General features: G+C 44.7%; 1 protein-coding gene across 3 annotated transcripts in view; it reads right to left on the reverse strand.

The window, feature by feature from the left end:
- Srgap2 (SLIT-ROBO Rho GTPase activating protein 2) overlaps window positions 1–20,772 on the reverse strand; it is a 233,408-nt gene that overhangs the window by 4,558 nt on the left and 208,078 nt on the right. Inside the window, exons 17-22 of one of the 3 annotated variants that reach the window (XM_021197309.2) lie at window positions 18,775–18,880; window positions 11,773–11,997; window positions 8,453–8,532; window positions 6,406–6,586; window positions 4,342–4,488; window positions 498–822 (exon numbers count right to left, since the gene is read on the reverse strand). In XM_021197309.2, coding sequence (XP_021052968.1) covers window positions 498–822; window positions 4,342–4,488; window positions 6,406–6,586; window positions 8,453–8,532; window positions 11,773–11,997; window positions 18,775–18,880 — 1,064 coding nt within the window. Of the gene's footprint in view, window positions 1–497; window positions 823–2,997; window positions 3,550–4,341; window positions 4,489–6,405; window positions 6,587–8,452; window positions 8,533–11,772; window positions 11,998–18,774; window positions 18,881–20,772 lie in introns of those variants that run through there. The other 2 variants (XM_029538250.1, XM_029538251.1) reach the window with 2 other exon arrangements.

The raw sequence follows: 20,772 nt of genomic DNA on the forward strand, positions 1-20,772 counted from the left end.
CCTACCTACCTACTTATCCGCTGTGTCCTATGCACAGAGGCCAGAGGCAGATGTCAGGTACCCTCCTCTATTGCTCTCTATCTTATCTTATTTGAGACAAAGTCTCTCACTGAATTTGAAGCTTGTTGTTTCTCGCTAAGCTGGCTGCCTGCTCCTAATCCCAGCACTGAGGTTACAGGCATACATGGCCATGTGTGTGAGTGCTGTGGATTTGAATTCAGCTCATCTTGCTTCTATAGCAAGCGTTCTTATCCATTGAGCTATCGCCCCAGACCTTACCTTAGTAAGACTAATTCTACTTTCAGGTTCTTGCTGGGGAGACAGGACTAGGCAGATTGCTCACTAAGCTGTCTGGGCAGGTTCCCTGTATGGTACTTGCAGTACTCTCTATAGAATGTACAGAGCATTGGTCTGTTTTAAGTTCTGTGGATTAGCCAGGGCTGCTGAGGGAAATAACCAGTGTAAGCTTACCACTTAATTGTTCAGAGCCCTGTTACCTGTGCAATGACTTCAGGGTCCATGGGCCGATGGTTATTGAAACTTTTTGACCTTCCTGCCGTGGCAGTCTTCCGGATCTGTGGACTGTCCATCCGGCTCTTCAAGGACGAGTGGCGACTGATAGAGTTGAGGCTGCCATGGCCGCTGATGGAACACTTATCTGGCCCTTCCTTGGGGAGATTCTGGCTCATGATGGGCTGGGAGGATGGACGGCAGCTAGCCCCCACCCCCAGGGAGGAGGAGTCAGTCAGAGAACTGCCCAGCCCATGGCTGTCACTCCGAAATGCTTTTCTGATGCTCCCAGATTCTGGACGCTTCCTTTGCCTTCAACAAACAGAAATGGCATCTGATCAGGGAGCCCTGGCTCCAAGGGAGCTAGGATTGTGACAGGGGGTAGAGGCTGGCACCTGGGACTTCTAAAGAGAGTCAAATAGAATAGCCTAACTCTCCAGCTTTTCTTTCTCTTGTTTTCTCTATGGATCGGTTCCCCCTTCCAACCCCCAACCTGGGTGGAGTGAAACGTATACTTACTTGGTGGCTGTGAGCTGTGAGTTCTAAACATGTGAGATGCTGTCAGAAAAAAATGCCTGTTTGAGAGGAAGTTTCTAGTGGGAGAAAGAGTCAGGAGAAGATCCACTCCACTGCCTGCCTGAACAGTAGCCCAAGGCCCCAGATAAGAAAGTCTCACCATCACCAAGGAGAGAACTGTTGGTAACAGGAGTTAACGTTTCCAGTTTGCTCAACTATGTATAGTGAGTGTGTCATCATCTGGGCTCTAGTAAGAGGCTGTTTCGTATTCATAGACACAGAAGATTTTTCAAGGAACTGCTTTTTGGCACAGACAGAGGGCTCACTGTATACCTGCTCCTAGGGTGGAAAGAGCATTTATGCAACTCCTATGTCACCCAGCACTGGGCCAATTTATCTCATACCACAAAAGGCTCTCAAACGATATGGTGTGGTAGGATCCTAGTCATATGGGCATTGCCTGATGCTGAATAATTTCATTTTTCAAACCAGATTTTAAAAGACCTCATCTAAGATGCTATCAAGCTGCTAGTTCAGATAGCAGCTAGGTAGCTCTGATCATGTATCTACTGAGGAAGATGAACTGAGCTGGGTGGGGGGCTCTGGCTGGTAAGGGTAGGACTCTGAAGACTGGGGGCCATATCTGAAGCCTTAAGTCAGTTCTTATGCTGCTTACAGCTGAGATCTGCTTTATCTTTCTGGGTCCAGCAGGGTGTGGCCCAGCAGCCACTCTAAGCATGTGTCAGCTAGGTAGGACTAGCCTTGGAAGGAAGCCATTTTTAACAAGAAAAAGGATGCTCTTTAGTCTAGGAGGGCCCTGCTGAAATAAGCCCTCCTCTGTCAAACTTTCCAGACACTAGTGCCTCCAACTACAGATTGGAGAGATTTCCCCCCTCCCATATTCCCTCAGTGCTTGCATGGAACTGCGTTTCAGTTGCCTTCCATATGGTCTTTTGCCTTGCCAGTCTGTGAGCTCTGAATCACTAGCATTGGTGCTTGGCACAAAGCAGATGGTTAATATAGGATGTGGAATTAAAGTGAAACGCCACACCCTGAGAACTCTGCTGATTTCCTTTTTCCATTCAAGGATGGCTGACTCACAAGTCAGAACTGCTGAGAGGGCAGACTTAGGAGGCTGTGGCAGTGTGTCTTCCCAGGCACTATTTGGGCCATGAAGATGAGGAAGACAGAGATGCTGGTTACAAGCTCAGCCTGAAGGAGAAACCAGGCATGGAAAGCACCAACGACTGAGCACCAACAACTCAAGTCATTCCAGAACGCAGGATGAGAGCATTTTTTTTTTTTCCCCAGCCTCAAGGAACTTAAGGTGTCAGGAAGGCTTCCCCAAATAAGTAATGCTTAGAGTGAGTCTTGGAGGGTGAGGAGGAGTTAACCAAGTGAGAGGGTCCAGGAGGAGAGAATTCTTTAAGGCAATCAGGAAACTGAAGTTGCATGGGAGGACTGTTGTGGAGGAAGTCAGGAAGACAGAACGGCACACTCGCTCCTAAGGGCCAGGCATACTGGGGCTGTCTGTCACTCACACTCTGATTGGCTGGTGCCTAGGAAAGGTTGACATGGGTTGGTTATAGCCTGCCCCCAGGAAATTCATCATAAGAATCTTGATACCACCAAGCAAGCAGTTCAAGGGAACCATCTGAACGATCTACCAGTTGTTTATCTTTTGACTAGTTTCAGCCTTTGTTCTCTATTGTTCCTTTGTAATAAGTGGCATCAAATATATGCTGACTTAAAACTTACTACCCAGGGATGAAGCTGTAGCTTGGCAGTGGGGTGCTCCGTCTGAATATGTGACTTGTTCAGTTCTGTGCTCAACATCATAAAAACAAAAATAAATGTGTGTAAATAAACACCTAACTTCCCCTTCAACATCCAGTCTTGGTTTCTGGCTCAATAGGCTTATGACCTTGTGATTGTAGGTGCATAATTTACACAGACTTGTAAAGATTGAAAAAAAAAAAAAAACCAAACCGTGATTAGCTGGTAGCTACTTTTTATTAACTTGCCCTCCTAGTAGAAGTATATGATCCTCAACTCGCTTAGTGGTCTGAATTAAATTATGACTCTTCTAGTAAGTGAGCTGAATAAACGAGATGAACTTGAGAGGAAAGAGATAGGAAAGAACCATGTCCCCAGCCCTCTATTGTCTGGTTGGAAAAAAGCCAAGAGATCTGGCAACCTCATGCAGTTTAACAACAATAAGCATCTTTTATTCTCCTTCCAGTCTCAGTGTCCAGAGGCTATGGTTAACAGGGTATCAAAGTGCAAATCATTTCACCCCTCCAAAGTCAGGAGGAATACAAACTGTGCGTCATCTCCAATCCACGGTCACCACGAGTGCCCCGGGGCTTGTCATCCTCCTGGCACTGGGCCACAGTTCAGGGTCTGGCGGAAAGAAGTCTGTAGGACTTGGTGTCTGGCCCCTTGAGATGAGATTAGTTCTCCAATAGCCTGAGTGCCTCTTGGGAAGGCGGCAGCTCATGGGCAGGCGAACGAGGAATCCCTCTAGATAGCCAGCAGGTGTGGATGGAGTTAGAACCTCAGAATACTGCTAATGGCCACAATGAAAGCTGGGGTGAGTGTAAGCCTGCCGGACAGGGGTGGGGGTACTCTGCAGAGGGACTGCCAGAGGGACACAGTGCGCTAAAGCAACAGGAGAAGATGAAAAGTGATTTCTGCTAGTGTGAAAGGGAGTGAAGGGAAATCAGGATGATTTAGGAGCTCAGGACAAAGCTTCCCTTGGGCTCAGTGCTCTTCTCTTTTCCAGGGCTATGAATGCAGAACGGGGAGAAACAGACACATGCCATCTAAATAAGCCCACATGGTGGGATATTAGCTTGGTGGGAGACATATGAGGCTCTGAATCTTCAGATGGACAAGGGTCAAAGAAGATATCAAATACGGCTTGAATAAGAATTGGAAAAGTGAAGGCACTGAGAAGAAACAGAAGAAACAGCACAAAACCAAGTTGCAAAGGTGACCAAAGCTTTGATGAAGGTTTGGCTAAGACTGCCAGGAAGTCTGGACAGACAGACACTGTGGAATACACAGAGTACCACAGGATGACAACAGACAGTCGGAGGCTGGGGCCTGCCCTCAGACCCACATCAGCCTCCTCTCTTCAGCCTGGCCACACACCTTGCAGCAGCAAACAATACATGGAGACTGTTAGGCTGGGGGAGCTGGGAGCCCTGCGTACAGCAGAGCCGAGTGGGGTTAGGCTAGGGGTGAGGCTGAGTGAGTGAATCATTTAGGGGAGCAGAAAATGGGGAGCAGAAAATGAAAAGCAGCGCTTACTTGTTGATGTTTGCAAGATAAATATCAGCTACATGACCCCCACTGGGACAGCTGGCCCCCGTTCTGGCTGTCACCTTTTCTTCAGGTGGCTCAGACATGACCTCAATCTCAGACTTGGGGCTGGACCTCTCCACGACACCGTCCTCGCTGGGGTAGAAGGGACAGGCAGGCAGGGAGAAGGGAAAACAACACAAAAAGCAGTGTTAAATCAGCAAGATGGCCCCCCCCTGGACACACACATAACCCTACACAGCGCAGAGGCAGCAGCAACCCCCGTCTGGGGCTAGCTTTGTGAGCAGAGGCAAGGGAACCTGAGGGCCTTTGGAGGGTCACTTAAATAAATAAATAGTTCGCTGAGTTCTATTTGATTCTCAGTTCCTCAGAAAAGCTTGGCTAGGGGACACCTGGATTCAAAGCATCTGCCTTTGGGCCCATGCTGCTTTCGTGGGGTGGCCACGATGGGACCACCTCCTGGAGAAGGAGGTGAGGTCCAGGTTGCAGTTTATCTGCTGAAGTTCTGAGTGCTGCTGGTAATGACAGGCAGCTCTGAAGTGGCTCTGGAGGGAGATGCCAGCGATGAGGCACAGTGTGGACACATGACCACACTGTCGTAGCATATGTAGCCTCGCTCTGAGCATTCAAGACGGTCCCAGGTCTCTCCATTGCTCTCCTGGCCCCTCTGGCTACTGATGAAAAAGAGAGCCCCTTTTCTCCCACAGCTCATCTTCTCTGGATCCCGTAGTGAAGTCATAATGCTAAATTTGGGAGAGTCCTGTCCATGCTCAGACCGCCACCAGGTTTGCGATGTTATCAACAGGGAGGATTTCCCCGCAGAACAAGCCAGAGAGAGGCTGGGAGGGTGCAGACTCAGGATATCAACCTTTAAAAAGATAATAGTAAGGGGAGGACTAAAACAGTGACAATGCTGGATCTTAGGGAGGTGTGGGGCTGAGGCAGGGCGAAGGGGGGCAGGTGTGTGCAGGCTACAACTTTCTGCCTAGGAGACATTCCTTCAAAGGGTGGGAACCAACAGACAGGCTACCCAGTGAGACCTCTAGAGCCAACTCTGGTTTCCCTTGTTCTTCGACATCCTCTTCCCTCCTTGCCAGTACTTCTTTTACAAGGCTTCCTTTTCTTTCTAAAGATCTTTCTAAAAAGATTTCTCCTAAAAAGCAACCTGTCAGTCTTCACTTGTAGGTGGGAAAGTCCTATCAGTGGCTCAGCAGGCTGCGTTGTACAAATGGTTTACAAAGAGAAGCCAAGTCTGATGGCTCATGCCTATAATCTTAGCACTGGGGGGTTAAGGCAGGAAGACTGCTGTGAGTTGTACACAGTGAGCTCAAGCAGCCTAAGTTACAGAGGAAGGCTATGCTGGCCTATCTTACGTCAACTTGACAGAAGCTAGGGTTATCTGGAAGGATGGAACCGCAACTGAGACAATGCTTCCAAAAGATCTCTATGACATTTTCTTAATTACTGATTGATGGGGAGGGCCCAGCCTACCGTGGGTGGTGCCATCCCCGTGCTGGTGGTCCTGGGTTCTATAAGAAAGCAGGCTGACTAAGCCTCAAGGAACAAGCTAGTACTCAGTAATCCATGGTGTCTGCATCAGCTCCTGCCTCCAGGCTCCTGCCCTGTTCCCATCCTGACTTCCTTCAGTGATGGAGGTCTCAAGCCAACTTAACCCTTTCCTGCCCAACTTGCATTGGTCTTAGTGTTTCATTACAGCAATAGTAACCCTAACTAAGACAGAGAAGCAAAATGTTTTCTCAGCCTAACCTTCCCAGAAAGGAAATAATGCATGGTCAAATTAAAAAGTCCATGCTATCACTCATTAAGCATACATATAAATGTATATAAACCTGGCACACTTCTAAAACAAATGGATCAAGTGGCAATTTAAAGGGAGAAGAGAAAGTGGGAGATCAAAACAATTCTCCACTGAGTTGCAGAGGCAAGGTGTTCTCCATGGAACATTAAGTCTTAGAACCCTTTTGGGAATTATTCTCCCTCCCACAGTGCACCAGGGACCCCCCCCCCCAAAGGTGCCAGGGTTCCACTTACGTGTCTTGGACTACGATGTACTGATGGGGGATGAGTCCATCTATACCATTGTGCCGGCCCTCCCACCAGTCATCAGAAGCTCGCTGGTAGAGCAGCAGGGATGCTCCCTTCTTGAAAGATAGTTCTCGGGCTGTCCGGCCTACGTAGTCAAACTTGGCAATGGCTTCTATGGGCTCACATTCTGGGAAGGGCAGGAAAGAATGAAGCACGTGTTTCTGGGATCTACAGACTCAGGAAATTGAGTGAAAAGCCTACTAACAGTGGTGGGAGGATAACTCAGTATAAAAATAAGCTGCACAGGACCCATAAAGCTCTAACAGACTGGTATTGTCTGCCCTGCCCAACTTCTCTCCTCTGCCTGCAGTAACACACAGGGACACTGCATTCCTTGATAACTTCTTTGTGATCCCACAGTGTTTTATGCTGACTGTCTACTATCCATTCTTTATTTTCTATTTCTTTTAGACACTACTGCGAATTAAACTCAGGGCTTCATCTGTGGGCATTCAAAGACATACACTCCACCACTGACCTCTATACCCAGCCTAACATACTATACTTTTAAGCATTTCTCTGATTATATACTAAATTCATGAGCAACCTAACACTAAAATTGTACCATATTTTAGGTAATTTATTTGCGTTATTCAGTCCTCCCAGTAGAATGTAAAATATATAAAGTGGTTCAAAACCAATATATGGAAAATGCATATGAAAATAACTTGAGAGGTTAAAAAGGGCTTGTAAGTGCAAAGTATTACTATTCTCTGTGGGCTTTTCTTATGTATAAAATGAGGAGACAGGAAGTTTCCCTTCTCATGAAATTGTTATGAGGAGTCAATTTCAACTGTGAAAAACCTTAGAATAGTGCCCAGAACTGTGGTATGTGCACATTCATGTGACATGTGATACAGCCATTGCTGTCATCATTCATCCATTCTAAGCTACAGTAGAGACTGGATAGTAAGTAGAAGGCTCTCCCAAACATAGAACAATTAGTTTGTAAATACCACAGCAGGGAGGAAGGCTGATTAAAAACAAGACCATGCCCATAAAGCCCTGGGTGGCAAGTTTGCTGCTAAATGGGCTGGCTGAAGATTCCTCTGTCGCAGTAGGCCAGTCTCGGTTCTCTACAGCCTCAAGTACAGCACTTGGCTCTGTGACCTTGTTTTTCTCACCAATCTCGCTAGAGATAAACCTCTAACAGTGTGAGAACAAGGTAGTTATAATGAATACTGAATTCTCTTGTTACACCTACTTCTCTCTTAAAGATCATTCTGATTCTTCTCACACTGTGATCTAAACAATAAGTCCTATCTTTCCCTCCTTCAAAAGCTGGCTCCAGATTGCAGGATTTCTAGCAAGGCAGGAGTGCAAGAAAAGCTCTGTAGACTGTGCCATTTTCTTCTTCTGCCCATAAAATTCTGAGGGCCCTTGTCAACTGCTGAGACTTCCAGAGACCAAGTGATCCAGAAACGGAGGTGTGGAGCGGTTGGAAGCTGGGAAAATGTGCTGGCTGGACAGACTCTAATAAATCACGTGTACTCTAGAGGGGTTGGAGGATGACAGCTGAGCATTCCACCCCTGGATGCACACTCATGGGCTGTTCAGTGCACACAAATCTGTACTTTGGAAGGGGTCACATTTTCCAGTTGGCAGGCAAGCAGGCATGTGGTTTCTGTGTCCTCATTCCCACCCCCCTCACTTGGCTTCTGTTGAGTTCTTGGCACCCAGCGTCTCTATTCCCCAGGCTTGATGTTTTTCAAATGAGCTTTGCTTTGGTTTCCAGTAACCTGGCAGCATTAGGGCTGATATCTACTGGATCCAGGTTAGATAGGGAGCTAAAAGGTAGGGCAAGGAAGCTGTAGGACTACAAAAGGTGTATTATTCACCTCTGGTTTAATTTCGTACTTGAGAATGCTCCTCCAAGGTAGGGAGAGACAAGAAACTCCTTTCTTCCCCTTAGGGTCCACTGGACAGCATAGTTGGCTGAATGCACAACATATATTATCACACCTGCTCTACTGACCAGCAGCCTATAGCATACCATCATCACTTGTGTGGTGCTCCGCTGTAACGTCCTGGGTGGAGTCTTCAGCAGAGGTAGTCTCTCCATGAGTGCTGTCACTGAAACAGAAGAGCAATACTGGGACATCACTGTTTGCTCCTAACATTTTCCTCCCCTTTGTTATATCAAATCAATTGCTTGCTAAACTCTAAGCACACAGCCATCAATTGCTAAGAATAAACGATCTCTGCGATTCACTAGTTTAGCTTCTGTTCCCCAAGCCACTTGTCACTACTTGGGACTTGGGCTGCCTTGAGAGAAAGGGAAAGCTGTGGCATTACAAATAAACTCTTTATAAAACACAACTTGACTACTCAGAAGCCCTGGTTTTTGAAGCAGAGACAACTGGACATGAAAACCAGTTCTGATACTTGATAGCTACATCTGTTGTTACTTTTAAAATAGATGCAGAGGTGTCACTGGTGTAATTTAGTGAAGGCTTTGGCAAGAAGGGTACTCTATAAGTATAGCCTCCTTTCCTTCTTCCTTTACTTGCTGACCCTGGGGCACCGCTTGAGTCACTGGCCCAGGCACTGATGGGAAAGCAGGAAGTGAGTGCAGGATGACTAGAACCAGAGCAAAGGTAAGGGTCTGCTGGAGAGTGGATCTCACTGGAGGCCACGAGATGAAAGCTCAGCCTAGTCCTTAAAACATTTATCTTCTCTTCAATCACCAAAGGCTGGCTGAGAACTGGGAGTGGCTAGAAGTTACTATGGCCGTGTTTCTTCTCTTCTCTTCTGGCTCAGGGGGGAGGTGGACATTCTTGAAAAGCAGAAAACCCTCTGACCATGTCTGAAGCTTTCCCTTCTGGCAGTAGGAACCATCAAGCACACCTTTCCAGGCAGGCGGGCCTATAAACACCACAGTCCTCTGCCTCCTGCCATGGAGCCTGCCTCTCCCTGCCCAGCACACAACCCCCTCCCATTAAAGACTAGGCAACAAGCTGGTCCTACGGGGGGAGGGTCTTAAGTTCCAGAGAATACTGATTCTGGTAGAACACCAGTAGGGACTTTTTTTTTTTTTAAGTCAAAATAATTCCTTACTGTTTTCTGGGCCTACAGACCATCACAGGATTTCATTTCTGTGCATCCATTAAGGCATCAAAGCATCAGTTCTTAAACTACAGGGAGCCCTGGAGGGCTTGCTAAAAAGCATGTGTTATCTATCTGACTCTAAGCTTTTCTGAGTCACAAAATTTGTCTGGAGTTAGAGAATCTGCATTTCATTCTGGTCCCACAGGATCTGGTGCTGTTAGTCTGGACGTTCCACTTTCAAATCTGCCCCATGGTAAAGGAATGAGACTTTCTGAGGTTCTGTGTAGTCCCAAGATCCCATGCTTCTCCCCTCCTGTGCCCTGGCAACATGGCCAACACTAACAACATCTGAGGCCCAAGGTCCTAGCAGGAGCCCTAGGCAACCAGAATCCAGTCTGGGGACAGGGCGGTGGTCTGAAATGTACTTTTCACATCTGTGGAATGGCTAAGCAGGCTGGTGGTCCCGGTTTCTTGGCCACTCTCCTAAATTTGGGGAGGGTTTACTTTTTTCACTGCCATAGCTCACTGTGATAGTATCTTTCTTCCTAAAGAAGGGAAGTCAGGAGCTAGGTCAATGACAATTGTTCCTTGATGCCACTGGCCCAAGGCCAAGGACAGTGGCACAAATGTTCCCCATTACCTGTGTGGTGTTTTCAAAGGCCACTAATAAATATCACACATACAACACATGAGGTAAGGGCTGAGGAAAACACTTGGGAGAAAACTAGAAGAAAGAGTTTCCATTTATGTGTTCTAAGGAACCACTCTCCTTGGTTTCTGCTCCCTTGGTAGAGACTGGGGATCAGGGAGCTGGGACCACCACATCCCCCTTTTATAGGTCTAGAACCTGCAGTGATTTGATATTTAACTTTACAGGTAAAGGTAAGAACTGAAGGACCATTCCACAGCTTTTTAACTACTCACGCAAAGATATAGAAAATATATCCTTGGAGCTCACAGGCTAGGAGGTCAACTGATCAACAGGCCCAGTCACCATGAACCACCTGTCAGCCACAGAAAGCTTTGTCTCTAAGCAGCTACCTGAGGTGTCCCCAGCTCAGATGCAGGCCAAAGATCTGAAGTCCAGGAGAGAAGATCCAAGGATGCCATAAAAAGTTTACAGAGGCACAAATGTTATTTTCTTTACTCCCTGGGTTCTGAGAGGGACCATCTGACTGCTAATTAGGTAAATATACGCCTTGTCCTCTCTTACTGTGGTTGATAGCAATGGGGCTGGAAGGATTGGTTCCAGATGTTAATTAGATGGAATCTGATTCCGGTTGGCTTGTGCATTCAGCTTCTATTGAAAACCGTTTAGAGAAGAAGGGAAGAGGAACAGGATGATAGGGGTTAAAAGGCAGCTGCCTTTGTATTCAGTGAAGAATAGCACTATAAAGTGGTATCAGGGCATCTGTGTGGGGTATTGGATAGAGCCTGATCCTAGAAAGCATGTGATCAGGGTTGAATCCCCAGTCACTGGGGTGGGCTGACACATTGCACTGACCTTTCTGGATTGTGAGGAGTTCATCTGAAAAAGGGAACTAGTATTCTAATTTTTGGAAATGATTCTTTTGTCTAAAAGAGGTGGTCTAGTACAAATATACATACATACATATATGTATATATATATACATATATATACATACTTGAACACATACTTCTAAAAGGAACCTCCATATATGTATACATATATGGAGGTTCCTTTTAGAAGTATGTGTTCAGGTTAGGTCATGAAAAACCTTGTCTATATAATGTCATATTTTTACAGGGGGCTGAACTATGCGTAACTTACTCCAAATAAGTTTACACTTTTCTTTTCACAAATTTCTGAAATCATTCTAACATGCCACCTTATAAACTCAGTGTGCCTCGTATACAGAGTCTGCCTCCTAAGAACAGGATTCCCTGAGACCCAGCTCTGTTTTCCTCACAATTCACAGCTTGGGCACCACTGCCTGATGAACAGCAGGTCTACACACTACTTTGTAAACTCTCCTTTCCTTGCAAACTGCTATTAAGGTCATTATTTTCCAAGATGGTCCCTAGTCACACAATACTCATTTCAAAAAGGGAGGTGGGCGAAGAGGCACTTATTCTGTGGGTGAGTCTAAGATGGGGGAACAGCCAGACGCTAGCAACCTACAGAACCTGTACATGGAGGTGGGAAGACCTGGCTGCTTTCCTTCGGGTTTTGCTTGGCCATCTGGCCTCTACAGCAGTGATTATCAGGTACTCTTTTCCCTCCTCCCCTTCTTGGGCCCTTACCAGTAATCCTCCATGCTTCCTCCTCTGCTGTAGATGGGACCCTCCAGCTCCCTGGGGTTTGGGAAAATGTTCTCATGTTGGATGATGATGGTTTTGATCAGCTCATTCACGTGGGCTTGACAGGACACCTGGTCGTGGCCCTCTGGCACTGACATCAGTGAGGGCCCGAAGCAGATGGCAAGGTTGTAGGGGTCCATCATGTTCTCTTCACTGAACTGTGATAAGCTGGAAGAGAAGAGAGAGGGGGGAAATTGGAAAGCTCTCACATGAATGCCCAGAAAACACAAACACAAGAGGCATTGCCAGAAGTAAAGTCATAAGTCCACAAACTGCCACCTGCCTTTCTGGGCCTCTGAGGCCTTCTGGAAAGTCAGCTGGGGAAAGAGCCACTGCCCATGGTGATTTGGGAGCCAGGGAAAGGAAAGGTGCAAGACCTGCTTGCAGGTCTGACCCTTTTCTCCAGTTCCCCATTTGAATCCTGGAGTCTCATCTTCTCTCTTTGACCTTACACATCAGAGCCACCCTTCTTTGGAAACAGATCATATAACGCTCTGCAGAACTGGATATGGCTCCTGCAGACCAATTCACTAAACTATCAGAGCAGATGGGGCCCTCGGCTTGCTCTGAGAAACCCGCACAGGACACAGGAACTGTGTATCATGTGCTTTCATGCATGCATACAAAAGAATCAAGTTACTGGGCATTTTCAATTCCAAATTCTCTACTTATTACAAATATAGTCAGCTGATTAATTTTTTTCATTCCACCAGCATAGCAAATTCTTTCTAGAATAGCTAATGCAATTGTTTAACATTTTCATAATATCCCCTTGCATTATTATTACATCCAGGAATTAATCATGCATTCTGTTTATATTCTGTTTGGGGTTCCCTTGGACATAGGCTAATTTTATTATTGCTTATTTATTTAGAGATTTTTTTCCCCCACTCTCAGCCAGCAGCTGCTCTAGTCACACCCCAACCTTGGCCAAGGACCCAAATACTCAACTATCACCATGCCTGAGGGGGTCCCCAGGGGTCCTTACCTGTGGTGATTTGAATAAGAATGGCTCCCCTAAGCTCTTAAATATGAATATTTAGTCAGCAGGGAGGAGCACTACTTAAGAGGGACTAGTAGGTATGGCCTTGTTGGAGTAGGTATGGCCTTGTTGGAGTAGCTATGGCCTTGTTGAAGGAAGTATGTCAGTGAAGGTGGGCTTTGAGGCTTCAAAAGCCCAAGCCAGGGCCTGGCTTTCTCTTCCTGCTGCTGCCTGCAGATCCAGGTGTAGAACTCTCAGCTACCTGTATCAGGTCTTCATGCTTATGTGCTACCATTTTTTTCTGTCACCATGATGACAATGAACTAATCCTCTAAAACTGTAAGTAAGCCCTAATTAAGTGCCTGTCCTGGCACAGAAGCCTGGGCTGTTTTTGGGTACACCCTCTACAAAGCTTGATGTACTACTGCTGAGGAGTTTGGTCTTCCTATGGTCATCAGCAGTAGGTTCTCAGTGTCCAATTCTGACAGACCCTGAAAAGGAACTAGAGTCTTTGGACTCCACTGCCATTCTTCTGGATTGGGTGAATTTTATTTCTAGTGTGTCCCACATCCAGCCTTATGTTACAAAGCTGGTTTTCCTCTAACAATATGATGTGCACCTGTGATCCTTCTATAATCACTGTAGGAATTAGAGATGGCATGATGGTATGAACAATTGCTATGGACAACAATACCAAAACTAAAGACAGAGAGGCCAGCAAGCAAGGGTATCATCTCCATGGCTAGATGGCTACATAGGAGTTCGTTTGCCTTCAAATGCTGTTCACAGTCCTACACCACTGCATCTAGCTCATAGACATTTAGACATTCATTATTAGACATTTAATTTTAAAATCCTTCTCTGGGTCTTGAGTTAAAGGAAACAGGTTTAGAAAGACTGGGGAAATATATAATCATCAGATTAAAACTGGAGAGATTATCACCTTAATATTCCGAGCAGAAATAACCCACAAAACACATGAGATGCCATAGGCTAACACATTTGGCTAGCCAGGTCTAGGTTTCTCTGAGACAGAGAGCTCAGACGTGCCTTGTTTCTTTAATGTGATTTGAGAGTGTTTTAGTAACAATAAGAAACCAGAGTTATTGGAATGTGTGATAGTCAGAGAAAAGCACTCTATTTCCAAGAAACCGGAGTGAATTCTACAACACAATGAAGGATGCATGAAGTACCCTGTCCCCACCCCTGAGACGGTTGACCTATTCATAGGAGGCTATAGTGAAAAAGATCTGGAAGAGGACATATCGTTGTGAACCATAGCTTTGTGAATCTATATCCATTTCCTGGTTCCCATTAGACATCAAACCAAACGAAACCAGAACCAAAAAAAAAGACCAAGAACCTTGTGATAGCTGATCTTGGTTGTCAACTTGAAGTACCTGGGAAGAAGGAACCTCAACTGAAGAATTGTTACCATGAGATTGGCCTGTGAGCATGTACCTGGGAAATTTTCTTGATTGCTAACTGATGCAGGGGGCTTAGACCACTGTGGGCAGTACTATCTTTAGGCAGATAAGCTTAGACTGTTTATTTTACTTCATGCAATGATCTTTGGTTCTATCCACCTTCTTGTCAGTGTTATAATTCCATTCTTCTTTATACCTTAATAAAATACCATGTTTATCCTTCATCTGTTGACAGACTTACAGCTGGGCTAGTTTCATATCTTGGCTACTTTGAATAGTGCATCAGCAAACATGGAAATGCATGTATACCTGTGTATATACATATATAAGTATATGTTGACTTAAAATCCTTCAGGAAATTATCCAAGAATGTTTTAGCTTAGTCATGTGGTAATTCTATTTTTAGTACTTTGTGGTACCTGCACTTTGATTTCCATAGTAGCTGTACCAGTTTACACTTCTTCCAATCTCATATAAGGGTTCCTCTTTCCTGACATCTTCATCACCATTTATTGTCCATTCTTTTCTTTCTTTTCTGTCCTTTCCTTTCCTTTTTCCTTTCCTTTTTCCTTTCCTTTTTCCTTTCCTTTTTCCTTTCCTTTTTCCTTTCCTTTTTCCTTTCCTTTTTCCTTTCCTTTCCTTTCCTTTCCTTTCCTTTCCTTTCCTTTCCTTTCCTTTCCTTTCCTTTCCTTTCCTTTTNTTCCTTTCCTTTCCTTTCCTTTACTTTCCTTTTCTCCTTTCCTTTTTCCTTTCCTTTCCTTTCCTTTCCTTTCCTTTCCTTTCCTTTCCTTTCCTTTCCTTTCCTTTCCTTTCCTTTTTCCTTTCCTCTGTCACATATTACATCCTAACTATAGTTTCCCCTCTTTCCAGTTTCTCCCCCCAACCTCTTTTCTCCTCACAAGCTACCCCAACCGCCTACTTCACCCAAGAAAGGAGCAGGTCTTCCAGGGACATCAACCAAACACAGCATTAACACTCTGCAATAAGACCAGGCATATATCCTCACATTAAGGCTGGATGAGGCAACTCAGAAGGAGAAAAAGGGCCCCCAAAGCAGGCAAAAGAATCAGAGACAGTCCTGCTCCCAAGGTTAGGAATCCTACGAGAACATCAAGCTTCATAGTGGGTTGTTTTCTTGATGATAGCCTTCTGGAGTGATATGCAACAGATTCACAATATACCTTTCTTTTCTATTCATGTGTGTGTGTGTATGTGTGTGTGTGTGTGTGTGTGTGTGTGTGTGTGTGTGTAGGCCATGCCAAAGAAAAGGGCAAGGAGAGAAGAGAAGGTCTAATGGGAGGGGAAGGGACAAGACAAAGGGTAGAGGTGTATATGTAACATGAAGATAGATGTAGGGGCTTTTGGAAGAGGAAGATGACTGGCAGCAAGAGGTGGGGGGGCACAGGGGCAAATAAGAACAAAATAAAATGATACATATGTATGAAAAGATCATAATGAAACACATCACTTTACATTCTAAATAGAAATAATAATAATAAATAAAAGTATACAATTAGGTGGCATTTAGCATATTCACATATACAATGTTTTATAACCATTACCTCTAATTGGCACAACATTTTCATCATCCCTGAAAGTAATCTGGTATTCACTAAACCATTACTTTTCAACCTTCCTCTCAGTCCCTGGCTACCAGGAATCTACTTTCCATTTCTATAGATTTGGCTGTTCTGGAAATTTAGTTGAAATGCAATCTTACAATGTTGAGGTTTTGTGTGTGTCTAGTGTATTGACTCAATACAGTATTTTCAAGGTTCACCTGTATGGTTCCGTGTACCAATACTTCATCTCTTTTTATGGCTAAACAATATCCTACTATATAGATAAGGAGCATTTTGCAAACATTAGGGACAGAACTTCCCCAAGGTGAGCATTCAGATGAGACTCATAGTTCTAACCCAACACTGTTTTCATAACATGAGACCTAGGGCTAAAGTCAACAGCTAAGCTGCAGCTGAAGAGGCAATCCATAGATACCGCTAGTTTGGTTCTCTGAGATGTAATATGTATACAATCCAAGAATAAATGTCAGCTAGCATTAAAGAATGCATTCTCAAAGTGCGGGTCCAAGTAAAGGTTCCATGAGGAAGCAGCTGCCAACTCCTGCTACAACTGTTGGCAGCTTTTGCCTTTTCAAAATAACAGCTTATTGTTGATCAGTAAAACAATTTTTTAAAAAATTATATATACACAAACAAATTAATAATTGGAATTAGTAACATTCCTATGATGTTTTTCAATAATGGCCACTATCTTATACTGTATCACGCTTACTCTACTGTTTTTCTCCCCTGCAAATCCAGGGAAAGATAACAGTTAATCTATGTCTTCAGCCACTCCAGGTGTCTGCTCTTGTCATGCTCCTAGTTCATGGAAGACAAACAAGGCTCAGGTTAAGTGTGGGTATGGTGATGTGAACAAGCAGTGACTTGTGGCCCTGAGGGGACTGACTAGCCAGAGAGTAGTGAACAGTGTTTCCAGGCTATGCATAAGCACATGGATGAGTTATGAGGAGTTCATCTCAAGGGCAGATGGGATGCTGAGTTAGGGCTCAGTCAGACACAGCTTAGGGAGGATGCAGACGATAGATCCAAGATTTCTGTAGTTCTGCAGTGGGATAGGTGACAGTGTGGGATTTCCAATAAGGTCTTAGGCAGGGGCCATTAATCAAGATGCCTATTAGGCCAGGCCAATCATGAAGGCAAAAACAGTAAAGTTGTAGTCATTTTAAACGAAGACTAACTATGTGTGAAGACTTCACATTCACAAAGTATGTGCTAAAACTAAAACAAATCCTTTGGTTTATCTTTTGTTTCCCTGTTTTGATGGATTCAGGAATCCACAGAACTACTCTTGGCAATATGGAAACCTAGAGACAGCATGATGATAGATGAGAACATGGAGAAGGCTGGGGACCAAGGTAAGTTATGTCACCCTCAGTGGACAGCCCTATTGCCACAGGAAATTGCTGCCACATCTAGTAATGCTTGACCTAACAGCTTTTCAAAAGCTAAATCTAAAAATTTAAAAGATGGATTTCTAAACAGTTAAATATTGTTTTAATGTTTTTAAGACACAATGGATCCAAAGAAAATATACTGGAGGATCTTTCGGGCCTTCAGTTTATAATCTTTGTTTTAGATCGTTAAGTAAAATGAAGACAGAAGTGCTTAAAAGGTGCATGTTTCTGCTTTCTGCCTTGTCTGTAACATGGGACTCCTGCTTGTCCCAGGCGAGCATGCATTGCTTGAATAAGAAATGTCCCATCTAAGCCCATGGCCCTCTGGTACCGAGACTTTTCTCCAGCTACATTTACTATAGGTGACTACTGCACTGATATCTCCACTTCAGGGTCTTCTCAGATCAGGTTCCCATGGTTAGCTGCTGAAAACCTCCTTTTGGACGTGTAAAAGATGCATGGAACTACCTGTTCAACACTAGCACCTGTCTCAGTATCCTTCTCTATCCCATGTTTCCCTAATTTCACAACTGCCCGTATGTTCTGGAAGGAGTTTAGGATTTTTCTTGCCTCACCCAGCCTATAAGCAGGTTCTGTGTGTCAATGCTGTGTTCAAAGTATATCCCAAGCCTGATCCTCTCTGTCATCTTCTGGTCTACCATCACCCCAGCTAGACCATGTCACAACCTTGGAATATGCCTCTCTTCTCTTTTTGACCCTCTGCAGTAACTTCTTCACAAAATAACTGACAGGTTTGAAAATAAATACCTGAAAGCTAGATCATACCATTTTTCAAACCTACTATTACTGTACCTCTCAGATTTTCAAGGTCCTTACAGCTCCCTTTCCTCACCCTTCAGGCTACTGCTTGCACCTCGTCTTCTCAGAAAGGCCTTTGTGGCAAGCACATCTCTAAATTGGCTCTTCTTCCTTTATCTTTTGTCCATTATGACCCCTGAACTCTGTCCCCATCTTTAGTCTTCTTTTTCCCTTAGCAGCTATTCTTTTTTTTTTTTTTTTTTNNTNTTTTNTTTNTTTNNATTTNAAATNCTATCCCGAAAGTTCCCTATACCTTCCCCCTGCCCCTGCTCCCCTACCCACCCACTCCCACTTCTTGGCCCTGGCCTTCCCCTGTGCTGGGTCATATAAAGTTTGCAAGACCAAGGGGCCTCTCTTCTGATGGCCGATTAGGCCATCTTCTGCTACATATGCAGCTAGAGACACGAGCTCAGGGGGTGCTGGTTAGTTCATATTGTTGTTCCATCTACAGGGTCGCATCCCCCTTCAGCTCCTTGGGTACTTTCTCTAGCTCCTCCATTGGGGGCCCTGTGCTCCATCCAATAGCCTTAGCAGCTATTCTACCTGAAGTATCTGTTTCTTTCATTGGACCATGAGCTAATGATAAAAGGCTTTTCTCTTTCCATTTGACAGTGTATTTTTAATAGCCTAGCACTGTAGTTGGTGAATGGTGTCTGTTAGGATAGATGATTAGACACAGATCCACGTGAAAGCTCTGTGGAGTCAAAGCCAAGTCTTTCACTGTGAAGGCTACTCACTGATTGAGGAAGGCAAAGAGGTATCTCATGATAATCAGAGTGGGCTTGGGCAGGACCAGAAGGACTTTCCGGATATGCACAGCTCTCTCTTGCAGGTTGTCCATTGCTGAAAGAAGAAAGGCATGTTATCCTCTGGCATGACTGCAATCACCAGCAGCACAACTCACAGAGGGAGCAAAGCTGGCCTGTACACAGCCCTGGGATAGTGACAGGAGCTTCCTCCTGGATGTTCTGTGGGATGAGACTGTTTCAAAAGACTACACACTGGACCCACACCCTGACTAATACAAACCCAAGGTGTACGTTTCATGGGCACAGAAGGAGTTGGACATGTCCCCCCTCTAATTTAAACAACAGACATAGGCAAGGCCTTTATGTCTCCTGGATTTTGAGTTTGGCTCCTGATTTGGACTGAATACTTAAGTTGTTACTCTTTTGGTTGTTCTGAGAAAAGCTGGGGACATCTAGGATGCTTGTTCTCTTTGTTTGTTGTCTGTGTGTTTGTGAGAGTTCTGCATAGTCAAAGCCAAGTCTTTTACTGTGGAGGCTACTCACTGACTGAGGAAGGCAAAGCGGTATCTCATGATAAACCTGTCATGACTGCTGGATAATCAGTCTTGAAGAGCCCCACACAGGAGAAGGGACAGCAGCTGAGGAAATCCTTTGTTGACTCCTCTGCACACAGTTATCTATTCCTCCTCTAGATAAGTCTGGCTTCCCCCTCCCTTTTATAAGTAGATGTGAGCAGAGCCTGAGTAGAGGGAGAAGACAGCAGGACCCTGTGAAAGTAGTAAAATCTGTGAAGAAGACTAGAGAAGATTCCTGGTTTTTGTGCTATGATCAGGTTAGTTATAGTTTTGGCCATATGCCTGTGACCTCTGTCATGAACAGCCTCTGATGTCCACAGTATGACAATACAAACATGATCTGGTAGCCTTAATGTGAATAAGAAATAGCAAATACTGGATTAGGAGCAAGAATAAGAAAGAATTGGGCAGCTGAGGAATCTGGTGTGTCTTGGCAACTCCAGCTCAATGTAAGAGACTTCACTTGGGTCCAGTCTTGGAAAAGATATGAGATATAACCTAAGTAATGTATGTTTGAAACTGTCACATAATTCCTTCCCATTAGACTCTCACGAATACACAGACTGCAAAGAGAACTAGCCTGGGCTTTTCTCAGGACAACTGAAAGAGGAACAGGTAAGTGTCTAACCCAAATACTGAGCCAAATTGAAAACTCAGGAGGCATAAAGGCCTTGTTCAACCTGAGAAAGATCTTTCCTGCATTTCCCCCCTTCCCCTTCTGGGGCTATCATTCAGATAAGGTCTATGTACTGGCTATCTTTATGCTAACTTGACACCAGCCAGAGTCATTTGGGGAGCAGGAACCTCAACTGAGAAAATGCTCCCACCAGATTCCCTTGTGGGCAAACTTGTGGTGTGTTTTCTTGATTGATGTGGGAGGGCCCAGCTCTCTGTGGGTGGCTGGTAGACTCAGTTGTATAAGAAAGCAGGTTGAGCAAATCACAGGGATCAAACCAGTAAGCAGTACTCTTCCATGGCCTCTGCATCAGTTCCAGCCCTATTGAGTTCCTGCTCTGGTTTCCTTAGTGAAAGCGTAAGATGAAATAAACCTTTTCCTCCTCCAGTTGCTTTTGGTTAGTGTTTTATCACATTAATAAAGCCCTACATAATATAATCTGCTCCCTGAATAACTTGATATTATTTTAAATTTCCATGGATTTCCCATGGAATCAAGTGGTAGGATGCTTCAGTATCACCAACTGAGCTAAATGCCTAGGAATGGCTTCTTATGCCCTAACAGAGAACTTTAATGAAAACAGAGATCTTTCTCTGGGGAAATATTAAATAGTACTTTTAAGTGCATAGAGGGGCTTTTCTTGTTTTCAGACACATGTGAAAAAAAAATACTCATACACACGCACACACACACACACACACACACACACACATGCACACATACACCCACACACAC

Source organism: Mus pahari, chromosome 5, assembly GCF_900095145.1.
Source record: "Mus pahari chromosome 5, PAHARI_EIJ_v1.1, whole genome shotgun sequence".
In the NCBI taxonomy this organism is placed as follows: Eukaryota; Metazoa; Chordata; class Mammalia; order Rodentia; family Muridae; genus Mus; species Mus pahari.